The 23,084-nt window shown below is 39.1% G+C and overlaps 1 protein-coding gene across 1 annotated transcript; it reads right to left on the bottom strand.

Annotated features, from left to right (window-relative positions):
- Positions 1 to 615: 615 nt before the first annotated feature.
- On the bottom strand, positions 616 to 21,780 carry RTCB (RNA 2',3'-cyclic phosphate and 5'-OH ligase). The gene is made up of 12 exons (XM_045553017.1): positions 21,585 to 21,780; positions 18,944 to 19,022; positions 17,707 to 17,774; positions 16,291 to 16,390; positions 12,910 to 13,066; positions 10,972 to 11,128; positions 9,813 to 9,972; positions 8,566 to 8,741; positions 7,651 to 7,839; positions 6,630 to 6,740; positions 4,793 to 4,912; positions 616 to 1,132 (listed from the first exon to the last, which is right to left on the bottom strand). Exons 1-12 carry the CDS (start codon positions 21,675 to 21,677, stop codon positions 1,025 to 1,027), a joined length of 1,518 nt encoding a protein of 505 aa, XP_045408973.1. The 5' UTR covers positions 21,678 to 21,780; the 3' UTR covers positions 616 to 1,024.
- Between the last annotated feature and the right edge of the window lie 1,304 nt (positions 21,781 to 23,084).

Genomic DNA, 23,084 nt, shown 5'->3' with positions numbered 1-23,084 from the left:
CACTGTCCAAAGTGAATTTTCCTAAGCTATAAATCATTAAGCACAAAACGTAAGCAACATATTACAACTTTATTAGACTTTCTATTTTACTGGCTGTTCAGATTCAACTAAGGCCTTCGTAACCTGTGACTATAGTCCTTTAACATCTTTGAGGTGTCACTGTACGTAATATGAAATCTGATTAGGTGGCACAAGACCAGTCAACCTGTCCATACAGAGCAACTGTTAACAACTATGGCAGCTTTGGTTTTATAATAATTTAACCACAAAATGTAAAGATATTCAGTCTTACTTGAGGGTTCTTTGCAGCTGCTGTGCAAGGCGTTACTCAAAAAAATTTTGCCAGGATACTAGCGATGCCATATTGCAGGTCAGTCAAAACCCTGCCTTGCGTTAGCACGAGAAAGGTAGCAAGGGCATGAAAACTTATTTTCTCTTTTGGGCACCCTTCCCTTACATCTCTGGACACACTCCTTTCCCATGCACCCATTTATCTAATATCTTGATTACAATCCCCTGGTGCTCTCCAAGGAAGGGGGGTATTTATGGTTTTGCTCAGTGCAGGGGTGGTAATGACGGGTGGCTGAATGGACAAACTGACAAAGCGAGGGAAGGGAAACATCCCCAAAACTTATTATTTAATAGAATGTTCTTCATGACACCTCTTGGGATGTTAACAGAGCTTGGTGTAAAGAAGTTCATTCTGATGGCTAAAGGCTTGTATGACTGAGTAAGGCAGTTTCTTGACCCCTACCCACCTGCTAATAGATTTTCCTAAAAATCTGGGGACAACGGAGGAGGCATATTTCTCCCTTTCCAAATGGGTGCAACGTGCCTCCTTCCAGAAGTGATTTTAAAATTCTGGCTCCTAAAAGCAGCAGCCTCCCCGCCAGCCATTTTGGCACGAGCAGTTATAGCTGCATACTTTGGAACCTGTCAGTTCTCGAGTCTGATGTCTGAAGAGCGCTTCAGTTCACTTCCACTTCAGAGGATCAGTGGTGTCTGCAGTCCTGTTGTTCAGGCTCTATCCTTTGATAACAGCGATTGGTCTCAGTTTAATGGCCTTCTTGCTGATGCCAGCATCATGGCAGGTGTTCACCACATCTGTCACGTTCTTATAGGACTCAGGAGCCTGCATGGGAGGAATTAACCATTATAATATAAAAGTCTGCTGAAAATGCCATTTCTAAAATCCATTATATTTCACTTGTAATTAAAGAAATGTACACTAAAATAAAGCTGAGGGTTTTTTTGGTCTGTTGAATTAGCAAAAGTTTAAAAAATGAGTAGCTTGATATTGGTAAAGGGTAGTGAGATAAACACTCTCATCTTGTTTTATATTTTTTCTGTATTTCTCAAAATTTCTCCAAAGAGCATTTATTACTTGCATCATTACAACACAAAGCAGTAAATGTGATGAAATAAAACATACACACCAATACCTGACTGGAAGGAAATGCACCAAACCATCATATGTCAGTGGTAATTATCTCTGGATGGTAGAGTTATTGGCAGTTTTAACTTTCTTTCTTTATATATTTCTATGGTTGTCAAAATTTCTGGAGTGAACATGTATTACTGTCACAATAAGGCAAAGTTATTAAATTCATATATAAATAAAACTAACCAAAACTGTACGTGTATACGAATATATAGGTGGGTATGTGTATGTACCTACACTCACAATTTATTTCTGTGAGTTGCTAGCAAGACTCCCACCTTTCCATTGCACCCACACTCACTGTCTTGCCATTAGAACCAACCTCATCACACCCCTCCTTTACCTCTATTCATGTCAACACAAGAAGGCCACCCAGACTGACTCACACAGGCTCTGTACATACCCTCTTCTAGCCCATGTCCCAGTTCCTCAGTTTCTAATACTTTCCCACTCAGGAGTCTGGAACTCCTTCCAGAGGAAGGAGCAAAATCCTCTCTTCCTTCCCTTCTTCTTTGAATGTTCTCTTTACCTTCTTGTTCTTACCGAAACACGGATCTCCCCTGAGGATATTATCTTTGGCTCCCAACTTTCTTAAGTGATAGTTGTTTTCTTCCCCAAACCAGGTCATGCCATTGGCCCAAGAAGTGGGACAGATGTCCTCCTGGCTTTGACTGTTGTTTGCATTTCCAACCTTCCTCCCTAAGTGCTCCTGGCTTTGAATCTTACAGCCATGTTATACCACCTGCTACCTCTTCTTGTGGTTATCTGCTGGAGTCTGAATCACTCCCAGCATTACTTGATTTTTAGCTCCTGGCTCATTGTCACTCTCCTGCTATATAATTCTGAATGATTTCACTATCCAGGGAGAGGATTCTTTCAGTACTGTGGCTTCTCAGTCTGCTCCTCCAGTGACTGTGGCTCTACTTACCCCAGCCCTTTACCCACAGGGTCATACCCCACAGCCTATCATTACTAAAATTACTACCCCTCCATAATCTCACTTCCAAGCATTCCAGGCTGGTGATCACAGCCCAGGTTTCCTGCTCATTCCCCCTTGTCTCCTATCTCCAACAATCCTTTAACCCATCTAGGACCCACAATCCCTTTGCAACACCCTCAATAACCTTGCTTCTCTTTCACTGTGCTGTACTTATGACCCTGGATAAAGGTAGCTCAGCACCTGTTTCATGCCTGCACTGTAAAAAACAACCAACCACTGAATTTAGCCTAAGGAGGTCCTTAGTACTGCGCACAATCATCCAAAATTTCACTGAGCCAATTATCCTCTCTCCTAGATGACTATTTCACACCTTCTCCTGCACCCAGGCTCTCAGTTGCTGACCCTACTTCCTAATAAACTGAAAAAAATAAAGGCAGCCAGCATAGAATTTTCATAAACTCTTACTTTATCTTCCCACCTATCTGCATCTGTGAACTCTGTCCTTTTATTAAGGATGAATTATCTGCACTCCTAGCAAAGACCAACCCCATCAAGTTGGACACCAGATCCCCCTCCTCTCATCTGCTCAAAGACACTCCTTCTGTAATTTCCCCCTTTTCTGTATCATCAATTTCTGTTTAGATTCTTATCAGTATGGAAACACACCATTCAGATCATGTCACTCTTCTGCTCAAAATCCTCCATCTTTCCATTTTAATCAGAGTAAAAGCAAAACTCCTTTTGTGAGAGAGAGAGAGAGAGAGAGAGAGGAAAAAAAGGACCCACATACTCTGGCCTCCCCGCTGCCCACTCTCCCTCTTGCTTGCACTCCTCACTCCTGGACTCCTTGCTGTGTCTTGAACATTCTTGCATAATCTCAGCTCAGGGGTTCAGCACTTGCTTCAGCACTTGCTGTTCTCTCTGCACGGAAAGCATGCTCCCAGAGACCCACATAGCCTGTTCCCTCAGTCCCTTCAGGTCTTTCCTCACCTCACTAAAGTCTTCCCTGGCCACCCTACTGAAAACTGCACCCCTCCCCACCTGTCCTTATCCCCTTTCCGGCCTTGGTGTTTACTCCATCGCACTTACATGGTCTTTAACTCACTACACATTTTACTATTGGGTGACTGCCAAAGGAAGGAATTTAAATTAGTTTTGTTCACTACAGTATCTCTACCATGTAGAAAAGTAGCTAACTATAGCAGAAGTTTAATGAATGAATGAAAAAAATCATGTGTTGCAAAGTGAGGAAAAAAACAAAAAAACAAACAAAAAAAAACCCCCAAAATTAAAAAAACAAATGTTAACAATTGTTATCTCTGGCTGGTTGAATTCTAGATGTTTTCTGTTTTCTTCTTTGTATTTTCCAAATCTTTTAAATTAAACATATTATTCTTAAGATTGGGTGAAAATTCACAGTTATTAAGAAAAATAATGCTTTCTCATACTCTGACTCAATAAATCTATTTTGAGACTTCATTCTAGTTGTTAAAACATCTGGAAAAAAGCTTCATGAAGACACTCATTACAACTTAATTTATAGCAGCAAAAATGTGGAAGCTACTTGAATATCCACTATGGGCAGAAACTAAGGATATATAGCAATGATTTAAAAGGTTACACAAACAATTTTATAATAATGCGCTGAATCTAAAAAAGGACAACAAAAAGTGTTTGTAAGCAATAATTATAACTAGCTTAAAAAAGCACTTAGGGAAAAATATGGCAGTTAAGTATCGTAAAAAATAAGGTGGTATTTGTGTCAGGGCACTGATTTCTGGATGAGTATTTTTCTTTTCTCTTAATTTTTTCCCATTTATTTTTTATTTGTATAATATAGATTCAGGGGTACAAATGCAATTTCTCTACACTGATATATCGCACTGTGGTGAAGTCAGTTCAGTGCATACACCACTCAAGCAATGTACATCGTACCCACCAAGCAACCTCCCACCATCCACCAGCCTCCACCTCCTCACTCCTTCAAGTCTTTATTGTCCATTGTTCCACTGTCTACTTCCATGGTATACATTATTTAGCTCCCACTTGTCTTTCTGTGTCTGATTTATTTCACTTAAGATAATGGCTTCTAGTCTCTCTTGAATTTTTAAGAAAGGAGTTATGTTGCTTCAAACTTGAATATGTTCATATGTGTACATATATATACAGGTAATTTGATAATTTAAAGAAAATCTTTTATGAACTTGGCTTGTAATTAATCCCCAAACAAAAGAGAAGACAATTAAAACCAAAATAAGATAAACCAAGGAAGATAAACAGAAACTGAGGTCATGGAAAAAAAAAGAAAAACCCCAATAATTTCTGTTAATAATACAAAAATTGCTGTCTCTGTGCACTGGCATAAATCATAAATGGTGAACATGCTGAATACTTATCAAAATTTCGCTTACCTCTTCCATAACCAGTTTGGGTGAGGCAACACGGATTGCGATCCCCATGTCTGCCAATTTGTCTAAGACATCCTGGAAATCTAAATTACGTCGAGATTTTGCTCGGGACAATGCACGGCCCTAGAACAGGAAAGGTGTGGGAAAAGCACTTTATAAATTCTGAGCTAAATTGTATGTTTGACCCCAGTTATTACTTAACACATTGACTGCCACACTACAAAAACATTTTTCCTTGGGGCCATGGTTGTTTTATTATGAAAATAGAATAAAAATTTCGAAAACAAAATGATCCATTTTAACTTAATGAAAAATTTGTTATTTTTTGTTTTTGGTGTGTGAGTTACATGCAACTTGAAAAATAGTTCTCATAGTTCCCAAGGTGAAGAAATGTGAGTTACTTATGCTTCAGGAGGCCCTGGGCTCAAAGCTAGTGTGAATTAAATACAACTCACATGGTTGTTAATGTGTTAAACTCTTAGGGTTAGATGCCTTTTCCTTAATTTTTTTTAAAGACTAAAAAGGAGTTTATAAAACAATCTTCTATTTTATGAAACTTATTACATACCTTTTGTCATAAACTTCATCATAGCCTTTTGGAAAATAAATTTCTATCTACGTAAGGCATTTTGTATTTAAAGATTTAGTTTTGTGTATTTCTAATTACTAATTCAATATAAATATGTGAGCTTTTAATTGGAAACGGTGTGTCTGTCACCACAAAAACTATTCTTTCGTGGTTTGAGATGGTTTTTTAACCTCAGAACTACTGACATTTTGGACCAGATAACTGTTTGTTGTGGGGGCTGTGCACTATAGGATGTTTAGCAGCATCCCTGGCTTCTACCCACCAGATGACAATAGCAACTGCCCTAAAAATCATGACAATCAAAAATGCCTCCAGATACTGCCAATGTCCCTGTGGGAGTAGGGAGTTCATCTTGGTTGGGAATCACTGGGTTAAAACTAAGAGTTGGGAGGCAGCTGGAAGTGAGAAATAATCAAAGAAAAAAGTAGGGTTAAAATATATTTGTGAGGGTCTGTCCTAAGAGAAAGTATTCTGGAAAGTTTCTTTTTGCTATTCCAACACTGGCTAAGCACTCTCGTGGCTTAGAATAAGGGCTGGCAAACAACAGTTGGTGCGCTACATCTGACCCACCAAGTATTTTTTAAAATAAAGTTTTATTAGAACATAGCAAAGTCCATTTATGTAATACTTAAGGTTGCTTTTGCACTAAAACGGCATAGCAAATAGCTGGCACAAACACCACATGGCCCCAAAAGCCTAAAATATTTGCTGTCTGGCCCTTTACAGAAAAAGTTTCCTGACCCCCGGGCTTAGAAGATGAGAAGCGATGTGCTGAAATGTGTATGCAGACTACACATGGCTCTGATTTGCAAACAGGGCCTATCCCGCAATCTTGAGTGGACAAGTACACAATAGGAAGGAGCAAATTAAGCAAACAGGAATGAGCAGGTCCAGTGGCTCACTGAGATAAGCAGTGATGTAAATCTGCACTAGTTAGTTACGTCACTTATAAACCAGTTACAGTAGGCTCAGCTAGCATGACTATTTCCCAGTTCGGATTTTCTAAACTTGCAGAGATGAGAAACAGTCCCTGGCCCCACCATGACTTCACTAAGGTGGAGACACTACTAGGTGACCTCAGTCAGTTAGTTCACTAAACAGTATACATTATGGGGAATAATTTCAAGTAGAAGACATGACAGACCCAAACCGTAACTTTGTTAATGCTCAATCAGGTACATTTACCAGTCAAAATGCAAAACAACAGCTAAACTGACAAGAGTTTTCTAAGGAATTTTCTGTTTTCCTTACCGCTCCATGACAGGTTGTTCCAAAGGTCTCAGTCATGCCCTGTTCAGTGCCTGTAAGAACGTAACTACAGGTTCCCATGGTGCCACCAATGAGCACTGGTTGTCCAGTAAGCTGAGGATGTACACAAGTCAAACAATTAAAATTTAGAAAAGCTTAAGCTTTTTATGTCTGAAATTTAAATTTCTTCTTGCATTGTAGGATAAACATAGACCTCTAAACACATTGCTCTTACAACTATATTAATACATTACTTTGGTTCTTTGATAATTTGGATGGAGTGAAGAGAAAGGGGGTGGAAACGTGAGGACCAGGGAATATGTAGAAGACAGAGTAGATTTAAGAGCAAAGCAAAATCCAAAAGTATAGGGAAGTGTTACTAGAACAACTATCCTGCACAAGGAATCTCTTGGCTTCAGTTTCCCAATCTATAAAGGAGACAGTAGACTATAGGTTTTTTCTAAATCTACCACAGCCAACACCAAAGGAGAGTAGGAATAAAACAGTTTATTCTCTATCCTGTCTTCCAATAATCCAAAGGACTGACTTCATTTTAATGAAGTAAAATGTACTTCACACGGCACTTTTTTTTTTTTTGAGACAGAGTCTTGCTCTGTCGCCCCAGGTAGAGTGCGGTGATGTCATCATAGCTCCCTGCAACCTCAAACTGCTGAGTTCAAGCAATTCTCCTGCCTCAGCCTCCCGAGTAGCTGGCAGCACAGGTGCGTGCCACCACGCCTGGCTAATTTTTCTATTTTTTTAGAAACGGGGTCTGGCTCTTGGCCTCAGCCTCCCAGAGTGAACGCAGCATTTTTTAGATAGCACACAGCAACACTGCAAGCACAAGAGATGGGGAGGAGTCACTGCTTCAGAGAAGACTGGGAATCACTGCCTTCACGGGTGACAGAATATTTTCTTTTCACAACTGCCGGTTTCCTGTTTAAATGCAATCCACATTCAGAACTATCTAAATCATGCTGTACTACTTATTAATAAATAAAACCACAAACGCAGGGGTACATACTTGGTAATCAACAGCAATGAGGGGATGGTGAGGAGGGAAAGCGCGGGTGGATCCCTTCCTGTGCACTAACAGTGTCCGTTCCTTTCCGTCCACCACATGCTGCTCTACTTTGGCAATGTTGTGAGAAACATCATAGATCACATGCAGGTCCAAGTCATCGGGCGTTGTGTTGAAGACCTTGGCAAAAGCCTAAGAGAAAAAGTTGACATTAAATGCAGCCAGAACCAGCTCTTCAGAACTTACTGATTTCAGCTAGTAAAGCTAGGAGTAAAGGATTTAAGGATTCAAAAATAGCAGTACAATTAACCTTCCTGTAAAGGACAAAAACTGCCTGTTAGACCAGATAGCAAATTCCACTCCATAATTTTCTTTTCTTTTCTTTTTTTAATAGAGACACGGTCTCACTGTTACCCAGGCTGGAGCGCAGTGTCACGATCACAGCTCACTGCAACCTCAAACTCCTGGGCTCAGGTGATCCTCTTATCTCAGCCTCCTGAGTAGCTGGGACTACAGGCACATGCAACATGCCGGGCTAATTTTTCTATTTTTTGTAGAAACAGGGTCTCACTCTTGCTCAGGCTGGACTTGAGCTCCTGGCCTCAAGCAGTCCTTCTGCCTCGGCCTCCCACAGTGCTATGATTACAGGTGTGAGCCATCTTGCTGGGCACTTCTATTTTCTCTGTTGCTCAAGACAAATTCTAGAAATAATTTTGATTTCTCTTCTCTCATTCCCCACCCCTGATACTCTGCTGGTTTAGTTTAAGAAGACACCAAATCCGTGGGCGCTTCTCCAATATTTTGAATGTTTCTTATGTAAATTTCCAAAACCACAGGCTTTGATTTAACTATACCATGTGTCAAACGACTTAACTTCATCATGAATAAGTTGGAACAGAAGAGCGACTTCAACTGTACCTGACGGGTTAAGAAGGTCATGGAAGAGCGGTTGACCCAGGCATAGTTCCCAGCTGCTGCCATTCCCTTTAGGTAGTCCTGACCCTCTGGGGAAGCGATTCGCGCACAAGCCAACTGACGGTCATTAACTATAATCTTGTCTCTCTTCATGGCCTTTTCCATAGCTACCAGTGCATCTGAAACAAGAGAGCAGTTAGATTTCCCTTAAATAATTCACATTTATTGCAGAAAGGTAGGCTACTTTCAAACTCATTCTACAAAAAAATCAAGTGAAATACAAATTTCCCTTTAATGTGTTTCTGAGTTCATCTATTTGCTCAGTTAAGATATATTTATTAAGAATCTTCTCTGTCAGTGTGGTGACACTTTGTGGGATACAAAGTCAACACGTGCCCTCTAGGAACTTATAAGGAGAATGAGATGTGCATACAAATAGCAACAATGTGGTCTTAGTTACTTCCTTCCCAACATGTGAAGGAAAGAGAAATGGTAAAACACATTTTATTACCATCATGGTTTTTAAAAATAATTTTTAATGCTTTAACATAAAACAGCTGGAGACAAGTTGCTAGATCTTCTGCATGAAGATCAAATCCATGACAAAGTACAGAGAAACACTCAGCAAAATGTTCTGAAACACTAGTCAGTGTTTTATATATCTGATAGATTAAACAGCTTAAAGGGTCAGGTTGGTACAAATTATTAAATTCTCACAGAATAAAATGTACAGACAAGGCTGACCTGTAACATGAAATTTAAAGTTTATAATAATTTCCAGCTATATATATTTTTTCATATATTCATAAATCCTTTCACACACCCCATAAGTCATCTAAAGTGACCTTTGCATTACTTTCCTGCCTCCTGTTTTTGTTCATGAATGTCCTTTGTGTGTAATTATCCAAACTTCACAGCCCAGCTCGAACATTATGTAACCCATAAGAGTAAACAGATTGGCAACTGGAGCTAACATTTATCGAGTGCTTACTAATGTCAGGCACTGACTTAAATGCTTTACATATTTTATTTCATTAACTGTTCATGACAATGCCATATGAAATAATTATTATACCCATTTTTTTTCAGACAAGAAAGTTTAAGCCCAGTGAAGTTATTTAATTTGTTTGAGGTCACAAACTAGAAGACCCAGGATAAAATGCATACAGTATAATTCCAGAGCTTTCTCTCTTAAACTTCCATTTGGTTCTCACAAAATGTACATTTTTAGCACCCAATTTAGAATATACCTGTGGCTACTTGGTGGCCCAAGCCTCTACTTCCGCTGTGGATCATCACACACACCTGTCCCTTATGGTCGATGCCCATTTTCTTAGCAGCGTACTCATTGAAAATCTCATCCACAACCTGGATTTCTGCATAGTGGTTGCCTGCTCCCAGGGTCCCCAACTAGAATATCAGATAAAATAGTTCTTATTCCAGTTTTTTAAAAAAATGTATTTCAAAGGCAAATAGGTAAAAACAAACTGACAACAACAAAATAACCATACAAACAAAATTTCCTAAGTCTTTGAAATGCTTCATTCATTTAAAATGATATTCTACAAAACAAAAATAGACTAGCTCCTGAATTTTATTATATCATTATATGCTCAAGATACACCAATATAAAAAGCTTGATAACCACCGCCCACCAAAAACAACCCAGGCCATTAAATGGCTCATGGGACATTTTAAACCTCATGAAGGAAGGATAAAATTTTGGGATGAATGCTGGTGAACCTTGACTCTTAGAGAAGGTCCAAGTTCAAATGATTTTTGAAACATATGAGTTCATGTAAAACAATGATTATCTCTAACTGAAAAAATATATCCCACAACCAGAGCCAATAAATGATTCAGAGAACCAGAGAATGGCAGTGTTGGAATAGTTTTTAGTGGTTGCCTACTTTTAACTATCCCAACTTTCAATAAGAAAATAAGACCCAGAGAGGCCAAAGAGTCTTGCCCAAGGTCACAGTGAATTAGTGGCAAAGCCATCATAATTAGCTATAAATTTTGAACATCTAGTATATTCTTATCTCATGGACACCATGCATTAACAAGGTACCTCTTTCCATCTTAGATGCCAGAAAACTTTTGGTCAAATCCATAGATTGTCAAAGTATGTACATATGTAATCTTGACATATGTTGTAAGCCTTATAATCATACCCCATTTTTCTCCCATCCACTTCTAATTCATGATATCTTGTTTTATTTTATGAACAATTTACAAGCTCTTGATAGCTTTTTAGAGTAAGTATGAAGCATAAACAAATTTGTATTTTTTGATATACTGTCAAAAAACCCTGGGGATATGTTTGCTAAATGGAAGATATCAATTTTTTATCCCCAACAACAAAATATGAAAAAAATTAATATGTTACCCCTCCAAAGTGAGAATTACCTGAGGAAGGCCTCTTTTTTTAGCCCTTGCAGAGACCTTATTGGGATCAGCTTGCAGCATCCTTCCGTACTCCTCACAGTGCTCCTTGTCTTCAGCCCAGGCATAGCCTTCTCTTAGGGACCAGTCCACACCCATCTCCAAGGCCTCCTCTAGGTCTCTGGGTACGCAGTAAAAGGTGCCAGTCATTTCACAGCAAAGGCAGATCACAACCTAAGTATGACCACATCCTGAAAGGGCAGAGGAAAGCTCTGCATCTGCTGTCTCCTATGTACCAGGCCTTATGCTAGATATAAAGTTTGAGCTTAAGCTCTCAGCAACTCTAGTTTTTTGAGGAAAGTGGTCACATGTATAATTGCAATATAAAATGGTCAATGCCTTATTAGACATAATTATAGTTCCACTTGACATTTATATGGCCCCTCATAATTTTCAAATCATTTTTACATTGGATTTGCCTCTCTTGAATTCTATTAGGTGGTGATTAAGCAGCCAAAGAAAATTTACAACCTTAATCAGGTATCACTTTCTATGACTAATCTGACCAGCTACACACTTACATTAATAATTTATAAAAAATTATGGTCAAATAATAAATGAAAAGTTATCTAGATTTCCCCAGGAGACACAATTTAAATTTTAAGGCGTACTCCCACCTTGTTAACAGTACTGAGTGGCTTACTGTACCTGCATTTTAAAGCAGAGGTGCACATACATTAAATCTTTACAGGGAAAACGCTTTAATTTTTATCTAAGATCTAGTTCTTTTTCAAACACTATCAGGAAAGACTACACTTTTCAATGTTCCCCTCCCACTACCCCAGATGACAGCCCATTTCAAACATTTTTTACTAGGACAAAATTCCTATCTAAAATATTTGTAAAGATGCTTAGAATTTATTCATATGTTTCATGTATGCTTTTCAAATTGGGGCTGCATGTCAGGGATCATGTGAAATCACAGACCAAATATCTTCCAAGTACTTGAATTTTACATCAAGTTTTTTTTGGGGGGAGCTATATAACAGGTAATAGCTAAAAACATTTTTCTATTAATTATGCACACATATTTGATTAGAATGCAAAGTCATTTATATTTTAAAGATAAGGCCAAACACAGTGGCTCACACCTGTAATCCTAGCACTTTGGGAGGCCAAGGTGGGAGGATCGCTTGAGCCCAGGAGTTGGAGGCTGCAGTGAACTATGATGACGCCACTGCACTCCAAACCAGGCAACAGAGTGAGACCCTATCTCAAAAGAAAAAGGGAAAAAAGAAAAAAAAAGACAAAGTAGACATCAAAGAAATATACTTGGCACACTATTCTGCTACTGAAGTACTCTGCAAAGTGGAAGATGCACTGCTTTGCATAAGCTATGATACAGTACAGTCAGTGGCCGTCTGAGAGGTAGGTACACTGTGGCATTACATTTAATTCTCCACTTAGCTAAAGAAGAGTAGTGCTATCATTCAAAAAGGAAGACTGTGGATGAATAGGTTCACTGACAAAAGGCAGTGGGATTCAGAATACAGTCTCTGAAGTCAAAGGATATTTGGTTTGAATCCTGATATCACTTACTAAACTTATTATCTCTCTAAACCTCACTTTTCTTTTTTGTAAATTAGGGATCATAGGATTACTGCCTAGATGAAACGACATGATGCCACTGCCTTGCAAATAGAAAGTGCTCAATAAATACCAGTGTATATTACTCTATTACAGATATTACCCTATGTAAAAGGCTGCTATAATGAACATCAGTCAACTACCATCTCTAATAAATGGGCTGGACCTCATGCTTAAACAAACAATTCTTACTACTTCCTGAAAAGTGACTGACCAATCCTCATTTCTCATGTGTCCTATGTTGGAAATGAAGCTGAGGGTCATGTGGTTATTATTATCTCTCTTATTTGATTTACTGGAAACTTGTGCTCTTACTTGGCATTCATTGGGATGACACCTTTTGATCCCACCCCAACAGGAATGTGGTCAAACATAGCTTGGGCAAGTTGCTCCTTCACAGGCTGGACATCACTTTCATCTAAATTGGTTCTTAGCAAGCGGACACCACAGTTGATGTCAAATCCGACACCACCTACAAAATAGGGAACAGTTAGTCAAATATTAGCAAAACCAGGTGGTCAGGCGTTGTTACCCACAGTGTCTCACCGTTAATACTGGGCTAAAAAGATATCCATTCTTTTAAAAATTACTATGTTTTAAAGTAGCCAACAAAGTGGTTCTCTGCTGGGTAAAGTCTGATGATACCAAAATAACCTAAAGTAACATACATACTAAAGGTATTTTATGGGCTAGGGAGGCAGTAATGAACAACGACCAACATCTAATATAGACATCAAAACATCAATAATGTGCCTCTTTTTTTCTTGACCACTCTTATCAGGGGTTGATGAATTCTATTAGTCTTTTTAAATAACCAACTTTTGGCTTTGTGGGTTCTTTCTATTGTATATCTTTACATTTCATTAATTTTAGTCTTAATTATGTGTATCTTTCTACTTTTTGGGGTGTACTTTGTTGTTCTTTAACTTTTTGAGCTAGATGCTTAGATCATTGATATTTCAGCCTTTCTTTTTCCCTACTTTGTGCATTTAAGGTTGTATGTTTCTGGGCTGGGCACTGTGGCTCATGCCTGTAATCCTAGCATTCTGGGATGCCGAGGCATGAGGATCGCTTGAGCTCAGGAGTTGAAGACCAGCCTGAGCAAGAGCAAGATGCTGTTTCTACTAAAAATAGAAAAACTTAGCCGGGCGTGGTGGCGTGCACCTCTAGTCCCAGCTACTCTGGAGGCTGAGGCAGAAGAATCGCTTGAGCCCAGAAGTTTGATGTTGCAGTGAGCTATGATGATGCCACTACATTCCAGCCTGGGCAATCTGTCTCAAAAAAAAAAAAAAAAAAAAAAAAAGCTTTATGTTTCCATCCAAGGATGGCATTAACAGTAATCAAGTTTTTAGACATAAGTATTTTTAAAATCATTTTTTTCCATTGCTTTGAGATTGGCAAATAAAAATTATTTACATTTAGGTGTATACAATGTACATATACATTGTAAAAGGACTGCCAAAATCAAGCTAATCAATTTACATAGTTACCCCCTATTTAGACCTACTGTCTCAGCAAATTTCAAGTATACATTATTACTAACTGTAGTCACCATGTTGTACATTAGATTTCCAGAACTTATTCATCTTACAACTGACATTTTGTATCCTTTGGCCAACATCTCCTCGTTATCCCACTGTCCCTGTAACCACCATTCTTCTCTGTCTCTATGAATTCAAGTTTTTTAGAATCCACACGAGTGAGGTCATACAGAATTTTTTTTTAATTTCAAAATATTAAGGGGGTACAAATGTTTTAGGTTACATGGATGTTTTTGTAATGCTTGAGTCCTGGCTATAGGTGTGCCTGTCCTGTCACCCTTCTGTGTCTGGCTTATTTCTCAGCATATTGTCCTCCAGGTTCATCCACATTTTCCCCTCCAATTTCTAAAACTGGTTTCCTTCTTTTAAAGGTTGAATAATATTCCATTATATATATATATATATTTTCTTTATCTATTCACTTGTCAACAAACACTTATGTTGTTTCCATATCTTGGCTACTGTGAATAATGCTGCAGTGAACATGGGGGTGCAGACATTGCTTCAAGATAATGACATCAGTTCCTATGGCTACACGCCCAGAAGAGGATTGCGGGATCACATGGTAGTTCTACTGCTAATTTTCTGAGGAAAAACCATACTGTTTTCCATAATGGGTGTACCAATTTACATTCTCAATTTTCAGACATAAGTATTTTTTATTAACATTAAAATTATTTTCTAATTTCCATTTTTTTTTGACTCATAGGTTATTAAAAAGCATAATGCTTAATTCCCTATTTGGTTGGTTTCTGTTTTTTTTTTTTAAACTGATTTCTAACTTAATTCCCTTGTGTGATCAGATAATATCCTCTACATCAGTGGTTCTCAAGTGTAGTCCACAAACCCCGGAGTGACAGTGGGGGAACAAGACCCTTTGAGGTCTGTAAGATTTATTTTATAATAATGATAAACTATTTGTCTTTTTTACTCATATTTTCTCATGAGTATACAAGTGAGATTTTCCAAAGGATATATGACATGTGATAACATCTTTCCTCTGATAGAAAATAAAACATGTACTTGTGTATTCTTGTCTTTTAAAAATAAAATTTCTAATAAGGTAAACATTGGTAAAGCCTTTAAGACCAACGCTTAATAATTTTAATGAGTGTAAAGTGGTCCTGAGCACAAAAAGTCTGAGAACTGCCGGTCTACATGATTTCAATGCTTTGAAATTTGCGACCTGCTTTATGGCTCAGCATGTAGTCAATATCAGCAAAAACTCTGTGCCCACTTGAAAAAAATGTGTACGTTGCACTCTTTGGGTGCACTGCATGTGCACACCCAACCACACATGTATATTAGAGGTCAAGCTGTCAAATTTGTTAACTAGATCACTCAAATCATCTACATTCTTACTGACTGAAATCTGCCATTACCTCAAGAGAAAAACACTGTTAAATGTTGGGCTCACATATCCGCATTTTTCTCTTTTCCTCTGGATCCTGACCTCACAAATTTTTTATTGCTTTAGCAACTTCCCTGTGCCTTCAAACAGTTTTTCTATGTTTAAATATTAAATAGCCTTTCTCATTATTTTCAGCAGGGGATTGGTCTGAAACAGCCTAGTCCTCCATCACTTGAAGCAGAACCCTCAAGATGTCATTTAAACTTTCATTATTCAGACTCTTTGAAAGCAAAAGATATTACTCCTGGTATGGAATGTTTTCAGTGAAAGCATCCCATAACCACGGCAGAAAAGGTATATACAACTAGAGATGAACAACAATGGTAAGAGTAAACACTTACTGAATATGGCCTATGTGCTTAGCACTGTTCTAAGTATTTTACACAGCTAACTCATTTAATCATCATAATGCTGTGTTGTAAGTAACACTATTAGACCTGGTTTGCCTATAAGGTAACAGAGTCACAAAGATATAAAATTTGCTTGTTTTATAGCCAATGTCTGAACAGCGTGTGGCATTTGGTAGGAGTGCCCCAAAATTTTCAATAAATATATACTTTGCTTGATATTTTAATGGCCTTTCAGGGTCCACAATCAATTCTCAGTAAATGTGAGGGAAAAAAATGATAGAATATGATCAGACTGAGTTATGTACACAAAGAGAAGCAGTGTAATGTTACAGAAAGGTTAAGGGCCACAGAGAGAAGCTACATACCTAACAGAAGACATGCACAGTGAGCTTACCTGGGGATACCACTGCTTCAGGGTCGTTCATGTCAAAGGCTGCCATATTCCCAATAGCAAACCCATAGCCTGAATGGACATCAGGAAGCCCAATAGATCGCTGAAAGAGAATTGGAAAATGAAATGCAGCTGTTTCCACCTGGCACTCTGGTTGCCTGACGGACCGGATACCAATTCCTAAATAGGCTGCAGGCTGGAGCCTGACCCAAATCAAGGTTCTGTTTCACAAAATCTTCCCTATCGGTGCAAATTAGGTGTAAGAACTTCTAATCACAAAGCTAAATACAGTAAGAAAAAAACTTATTATAAAGTCTGACTGCTAAGGGAATCACAAACAGAAAGGCCTCAGAATAACATGATATAGGAGGACCACAAACTAACTTTAATGTACTACTACATTTTAAAGATGATCTTAAGACATTGACGAATCATGGTCATGCCAGGTTAGAAAGGGGGAAATATCCAATTTATACAGATAATTACTTTAAAGTAATCAGACAAATGTAATTCATTTGATGGTATGAATATTGTAGACCTTCTCCATCTGGGACCTGGAAAATGACCCTGACCCAGAAGAGTGCAGGTCAAACATGGCAAAGATATATGGAGATACCTAGACACAAACAAGTTCCTTAAATGCAAAAGCCATGTTATTTCATGGCTACACCCCAGCTCAGCATAGTAACTGGCATAAAGACCTCAGAAAATGACTGCTGAATGGATCCATTTTCAACATCTACCTCTAAAGGTGGTATATGATTGTCACACTGCAGTGGGGGCCCACATGTACCATCCAGTTCTATCACTGTTACTGCCACCACCCTTCTTTTCCAAGCATCTCCAGAATAGGTATGTTGTCCCCTCTCCCTCCCCTCAGTCCTATCCCTTAAACTTTCCATTGCTTCTCCAACCATCCTCTTTATAGGGCCACAGTGAAACCTACAACAGTGGTGCACTGACCCAGGAATAATGATGTTACTATGCCAAAGAAACAAGAAAACATAAAACCATTCAAAGGTTCTCGAATGGCTACAGATTCTAGTTAAAGGCATCTAGAAGCAGAGGTGCTATCCAGACTCAATTATTTCCTTAGGTCCGTGGTTATTTCTAGATGTTCAAAAGTTACTGTCTAAATCAGGGGTCCCCAACCTATGGTGTGTTGTATAATTATTTCATTATATATTACAATGTAATAATAATAGAAATAAAGTACACAATAAATGTAATGTGCTTTAATCATCCCCAAACCAGTGCCTTCTCTATGGAAAATTGTCTTCCATGAAAACGGTCCCTGGTGCCAAAAAGGTTGGCTGGTCTAAATGATACCACTATCAGTTGGGCGTGCCCATTCATCCATTCAACAGACTTTAGACTAAGAAGAAATATAAATGGTTAAAGCTCTGAACTCTGACTCACATGAACAATCCCAGGCAGGGCTGCCACATTGCCAATCTGTTTCATGGCTGGCAGGAAGCCACCAACACCTGAAAACAAAAATTGAATATTAGAAAAGAGGACATGCCTGATTTTTAGCATTAATTACATTCATGTTTCTAGACTGCATTACATGAGGGGGTAGTGGTCAGGGGTACTAAAACAACAAAGGACAGAAAGATATTTGAGATGCAAATGGGAAGGGAGCTTTTTCAAGAAGGAAGCACACATACAGGAAAGAGTCACAGACGTGCTGTCACTGTTCTGTGTATACCACAAGAAGGCTGCTAGTAAATGTTGTACTGGGAGATGTAAAACATAACTATCAAATTTTATATTGTCAATATAAAAAATGTACTCTTTCAATAGTCCACATTATTTATCAAAAAAACCAACACAGGTTTTATTCTAAGTGACAAAGAAAGGCAATGTGGAAGAGCTGAGAAACACTGGATTGAGAGTCAGGGGGTGTGGGGGCCAGTCCCACCTCTGTTATTAGGTAACTGTGTCATCTCAGATAGGTGAGCATACCCTGGTGGAAGGGCAGGGAGGGCTTTAGTTTGCTGATCCAAAAACGAAAGCACTAAAACTAGGTGATTTATATTATCATCACTGTTAAAGTATTATCACAGAGCTTTATACATTTTATCTACACCTTGCTGCAGCCCTGTAAGATAGGTATAATGTCCTCTTTTGTAGATGAGATAACTGAGGTTTGGTAAGCCTAATTAGTGTACTCGTTAGGAACGCTGGCTTTGAAATCAGACACTCTTGAATCTGAATTATGGCTCTGCCACCAAGAAGAAGCTGTGTGACCTTGGGCAAATTAAAATGATTTAATTTCACTGAGCTTTGACTTACACATCTGTAAAATGGAGATAATAATATCTTCCTTTTAAAGTTATTTTAAGTATTACATGGGATAATCTATGTAAAGCATCTAGTGAAATGCCTGGCACATACTAAGTGCAAATTAAATGGTAGATCCTGCTATTATTGTTCAAGGTTTGCTGAGAAACAAACCAGTCTACCTAGCTCCAAACCCTTTCTACAGGCCAAGTGGCTAACAATGTGATCACAAATGAATTTTTTGGCCTCATTTCAAGTTGTGCTTGCTGCTTGACAATATTTTAAAATTATAATTATTTGTGTTACCATTTTTTCAGGCCACAGGAAAGGCACCACTGTACTACCACAAATGAAATTTTAACACACTCACCACCACCTCGACAGGCATTCCTTAATTCCTCAAACATTAATTTCTCCAGAGCATCATTCACATAGAAAACTCCTTCAACCTGGTACCAAAGAAAAGGAAAAATGGTATCTGAGTACATGCATAGGAACTACAGGCACTGGATAGAATACACTGTATGTAATATTTATTTTGCTTTACTCCTTATCAAACACTTTCACATTACCTTAAGCAAGCAGAAAACTTCCTATCAAAGACTACAAGCTGCTCCCAACTTTAAATATACCTTAAACATATATTTTGCACTGTTGAAAAAACATTTTGTTTATTCTCTTGAACTCAAAGCCAGATTTAAGGCTCCAACAGACAAAGCATTTTTGTATGTGATAAAGAAATGTCTTCCAACTATGCTCTCACAAAGGCCAAATGTCTCCGTATTCTCAAGTTTCTAAAATATTAATGGAGTTTGAAAGACCAGACAAGTCAAAAACTCAAATTCTATATATAAAATTTTAGTCATCAGACCTTAGTATTTTTTCCCATGTTTAAGACAACAGCAAATTACACTTTTTTCGCGGTCTATGTTGATTTTTAAATCTATACTTAGGTAAATAGTGAGTAAAAAAAAAACATTTAATATGTAGTTATTCAGCTGTGTGCTAAGTTCTATAATCCATACAGTTTTAAAGAAGCTTGATAATACAGGAGGCACACAAAGGGCAGAACATTTTTATCAGAGATCCAATATTATGTCCAGTAATGGAGAACTAAAATAACTTGGTCAATCATCTGGACAAATAAATTTCTTTTATCAGAAAAGACTTCTTCACCACTGCATGAATAACAATATCAGTTGAGAGAAAATATTTCCAGTACAGTTTTCTAGGGGTCACATTTATTAATTCACTAAACATTAATTGAAGATTTACTATGCATGAGACACTGTACTGGACACAAGGTGAGACAAAAGAATATAATAAGATCTTGGTTTTGAGGAGCTTCCAGTGCAGGATGCAGCCCAGACAAGAAAGTTAGAGTGCAATGAGGAAAGTGCTATAAAAGGAGTACACAGTGCTATGGAATAATCTAATGAGGAAGTGGCTCAATAATCTAGGGAGCTGCGAGAGGCTTCACAGAGGTCTTGCTTGAGCCGGCTCTTTAACGACAAAGAGACATCACCAGAGCAGCAGAACATTTAGGAACTGAACACAAAGAAGACATAAAGATGGGAGGCAAGTGTTTTAAGGGAACAAAGAGAAATTTTTAGTGTAGCACATAGGTCTTAGGGGAGAAATGGACATTAGAGAGAGGTAATTATTAGTGTGCTCTCATGAGGATGGAAACACTTCAACTTTAGCACAGAGGTCAGAAGATTTCAAGTCTCCATTCCTAAAGAGGTGGTACTAAAGTGTTGTATAAATAGTTAAACCAGAATTGCCTAGCAAAATTAGACTTACTCCTAGATAGAATTAGCAGCAGTTTTTGCAAAAAAGTTGAGCCAGAATAGCTGCCAGAGAATGACAGTTTGTTATCATACCCTAAAGACAATCACATCATGGTGTTTTTAATTTTCTACTCCTTCCTTCAGGTACCAGATTCCATACAAAGAAACTGGCCAAACAGGAAACAAAGCACTGTTTTATCACTGTGGACTTCTTCTACCCTCAGTATCTGGCTAAGTGATTTGCAGACAAGGGGCACTCAATAAACTCTGATCTTGAATAAAAGAGTGGAGTGGCTATCAGGAACGTTTTACCAAGACACAGGATCGCAAACCTTTGGTGCACTTATACGGTACCTTTAGGGATTTCAAAAATTATTTTAATAACATATGTACCAAAACCTCACAAATGGTTTCCTTCACATTAATACAAGATACGAGCACAACTGGTGATAAACTCTGAGAGATACAGTGAGCTCAGGCTTTCAAGCCATCTGGTCTTGGGCTTCCAAGTATCCACCTGGGATACATCCTTCTGTCAGAGGAAAAAGAAGTGATCTGGACATCAAGTCCTGGCTGAGCTTCTTCCCAGGTGGGTAGAGGAAGCTGTGTCATCTACAGATCCTCAAGGTCCTTCTGCGAAGTGAATATTAAAAAACAACCCCTGCTCTGTTAATCTTCTAGGCTGTTACAAGGAACAAAATCGTTTTATTAAAAACCAACATGGAGTAGTTAATGCTGAAAACTTGGTTCAGAGAACACAGGTCAATAAACGCCACTGGGGGGGAAAAAAAAAACAAACAAAACCCAGCATGACTCAGAAGAACTGAGTTCCAGTCCCAGCAACTCTGCCCGGGGCTGGCTGTGCCACCCTGGAAAAGACAAGGGACATAACACATCTCGCGGTGTGTTGATGAGACTTAAGAGTGAAAACTTTGTAAACGCCGATTTCGTATTTATTGGATTCCCCAGATACGCCCCGCTTGGGTGGTCCTCGTGGTTCGGGGGCCTCTCCGGCGGGGCAGTGGGGCCGGCACAGGTTGGGCGGTCTCAGAAACACGAGCGGTGGAGGAGAGGAAGAGGGAACCCTGCCGGGGCCGGGGGCGGGCCCAGAGCTCAGGAGAGGAGCCGAGGGCTCGGAGGACGCCCGCCAGGCAGGGAGGGAAACGCCGCGGGCCCCAAGCAGGAAAGGCCCGGTCACCGGGTCCTGCTCTGCCGCCTCACCTGCATGTTGGGCACGAAGCCCTTCTTGATCCTCCAGCAGTTTTTATTGATCTTTTCCAAGAACTGAAGCTCATCATTATAGTTGCGACTCATGGTGGCAACAGCGGTGTCGAAAACTTCTAAGAGCAGCTGCCGCGCTGTCCGGCTTGCCCGAGCACCGCCTCCTAGGAAGTAGTGCGCAGGCGCGGCCGGCTCCGCGGCAGGATGGGCGACGGCAAGCGCCGAGGCTCGAAACTCTTCGCACCAACCGATTTCCTCTCATTTAGTTAGACTGCCCTCTAGTGTTTAGCTTTTTGGATCTCCATGCGTCGATTTCCTCTAGGCTACAGCTAAGCTAAATCCAGTGGTTTTTAGTATGATCTAGGTTGCGCTTCGTTTTGGAAGTGCTTTTCAGCATCTGATGAGAACACCTTGAATCTGGGTCAAGTTCAACTCATCTAGTGAATGCATCGGCTTGGAATTTACATCCCCAGCAGTAAGGAGAAAAAGATATGCCTGCAGCTGAGGAAGATAAGCATGTTTGAATAAACACCACATCCGAAAATTTATGATGTTTCAGAATGAACCTGTGGATACACATCAAATAACTTTTCCATCAGAAAAGAGCATCCCAAAGACTGAAACATGACAGTTTATCATTTATTCCAACAGACACTTGTGGGAGCATTTGTTATGGCCAGACAGCTGCTGCAAAGATGAGTAAATCTCAGTCCTTGCGGATTGCCAGGGCTTCCCAGTCTAGCCTTCCTTGATGATTAAGTCCTCTGTGGTCATGCTTTTACAAATAATGCTTCTTGTTCACAGTGATAAGTGAGCTTTAAGCAATTTCAATTTCCAATCTGGCCTCATGTAAGGATCAGCAACTTTTGAATCGGGAAGACTTGGATTCAGTTTCTCTCTGTGCCATTTACTGTCTTTGTGGGATGAAACCTTCTTGACTTCTGTTTCCTCATCTACAAAATGGGATCCTAATTCCTCACAGAGTGGTTGTGAAGACTAAATGAAATGGAGTAACCAGCAAGGGGCTGGGCAAACGGCAAGCAGGCAAGCACTCTGTGAACGGCTCTCTTCCGTTTTCCTAAGACTGTTAGCCCTACAAATCGCAGTTTGTTGTATCTATTCATTTCTTACATTATCTACATGAATTCCCCTTTCCTCCTCTGCCCCTATTTCACGCATTGATTAGGTGCTTTGACAACATTCATATCAACTATGAATTGTTGAGGTTTGGTACCCTGCACTGCCTTTTCATTGAATCTGTTGTGGGGGAGGGGAACATCCTAAAACTTAAAAAAAAATAATACACATTCCACAGTTTCCTGTGGTCACCCTATTTCTTACTGGAAAAATTTCAGAGGCAAAGAATTCCTTTTTAAAATCAAGCCTTGACATCTGCACAACCTCAGTTTTGTCAATGTGAAAAAAATCTAAATTCTCTTCCATTTTCTTTGTCTTATTTTATTAAAAAAGTTCAGAGCAGGAAATTTCTCAAATAAAGAA

The sequence above is a fragment of the Lemur catta genome, chromosome 6, assembly GCF_020740605.2.
Source record: "Lemur catta isolate mLemCat1 chromosome 6, mLemCat1.pri, whole genome shotgun sequence".
Classification (NCBI taxonomy): domain Eukaryota; kingdom Metazoa; phylum Chordata; class Mammalia; order Primates; family Lemuridae; genus Lemur; species Lemur catta.
This window is presented reverse-complemented; position numbering and strand designations above follow the sequence as displayed.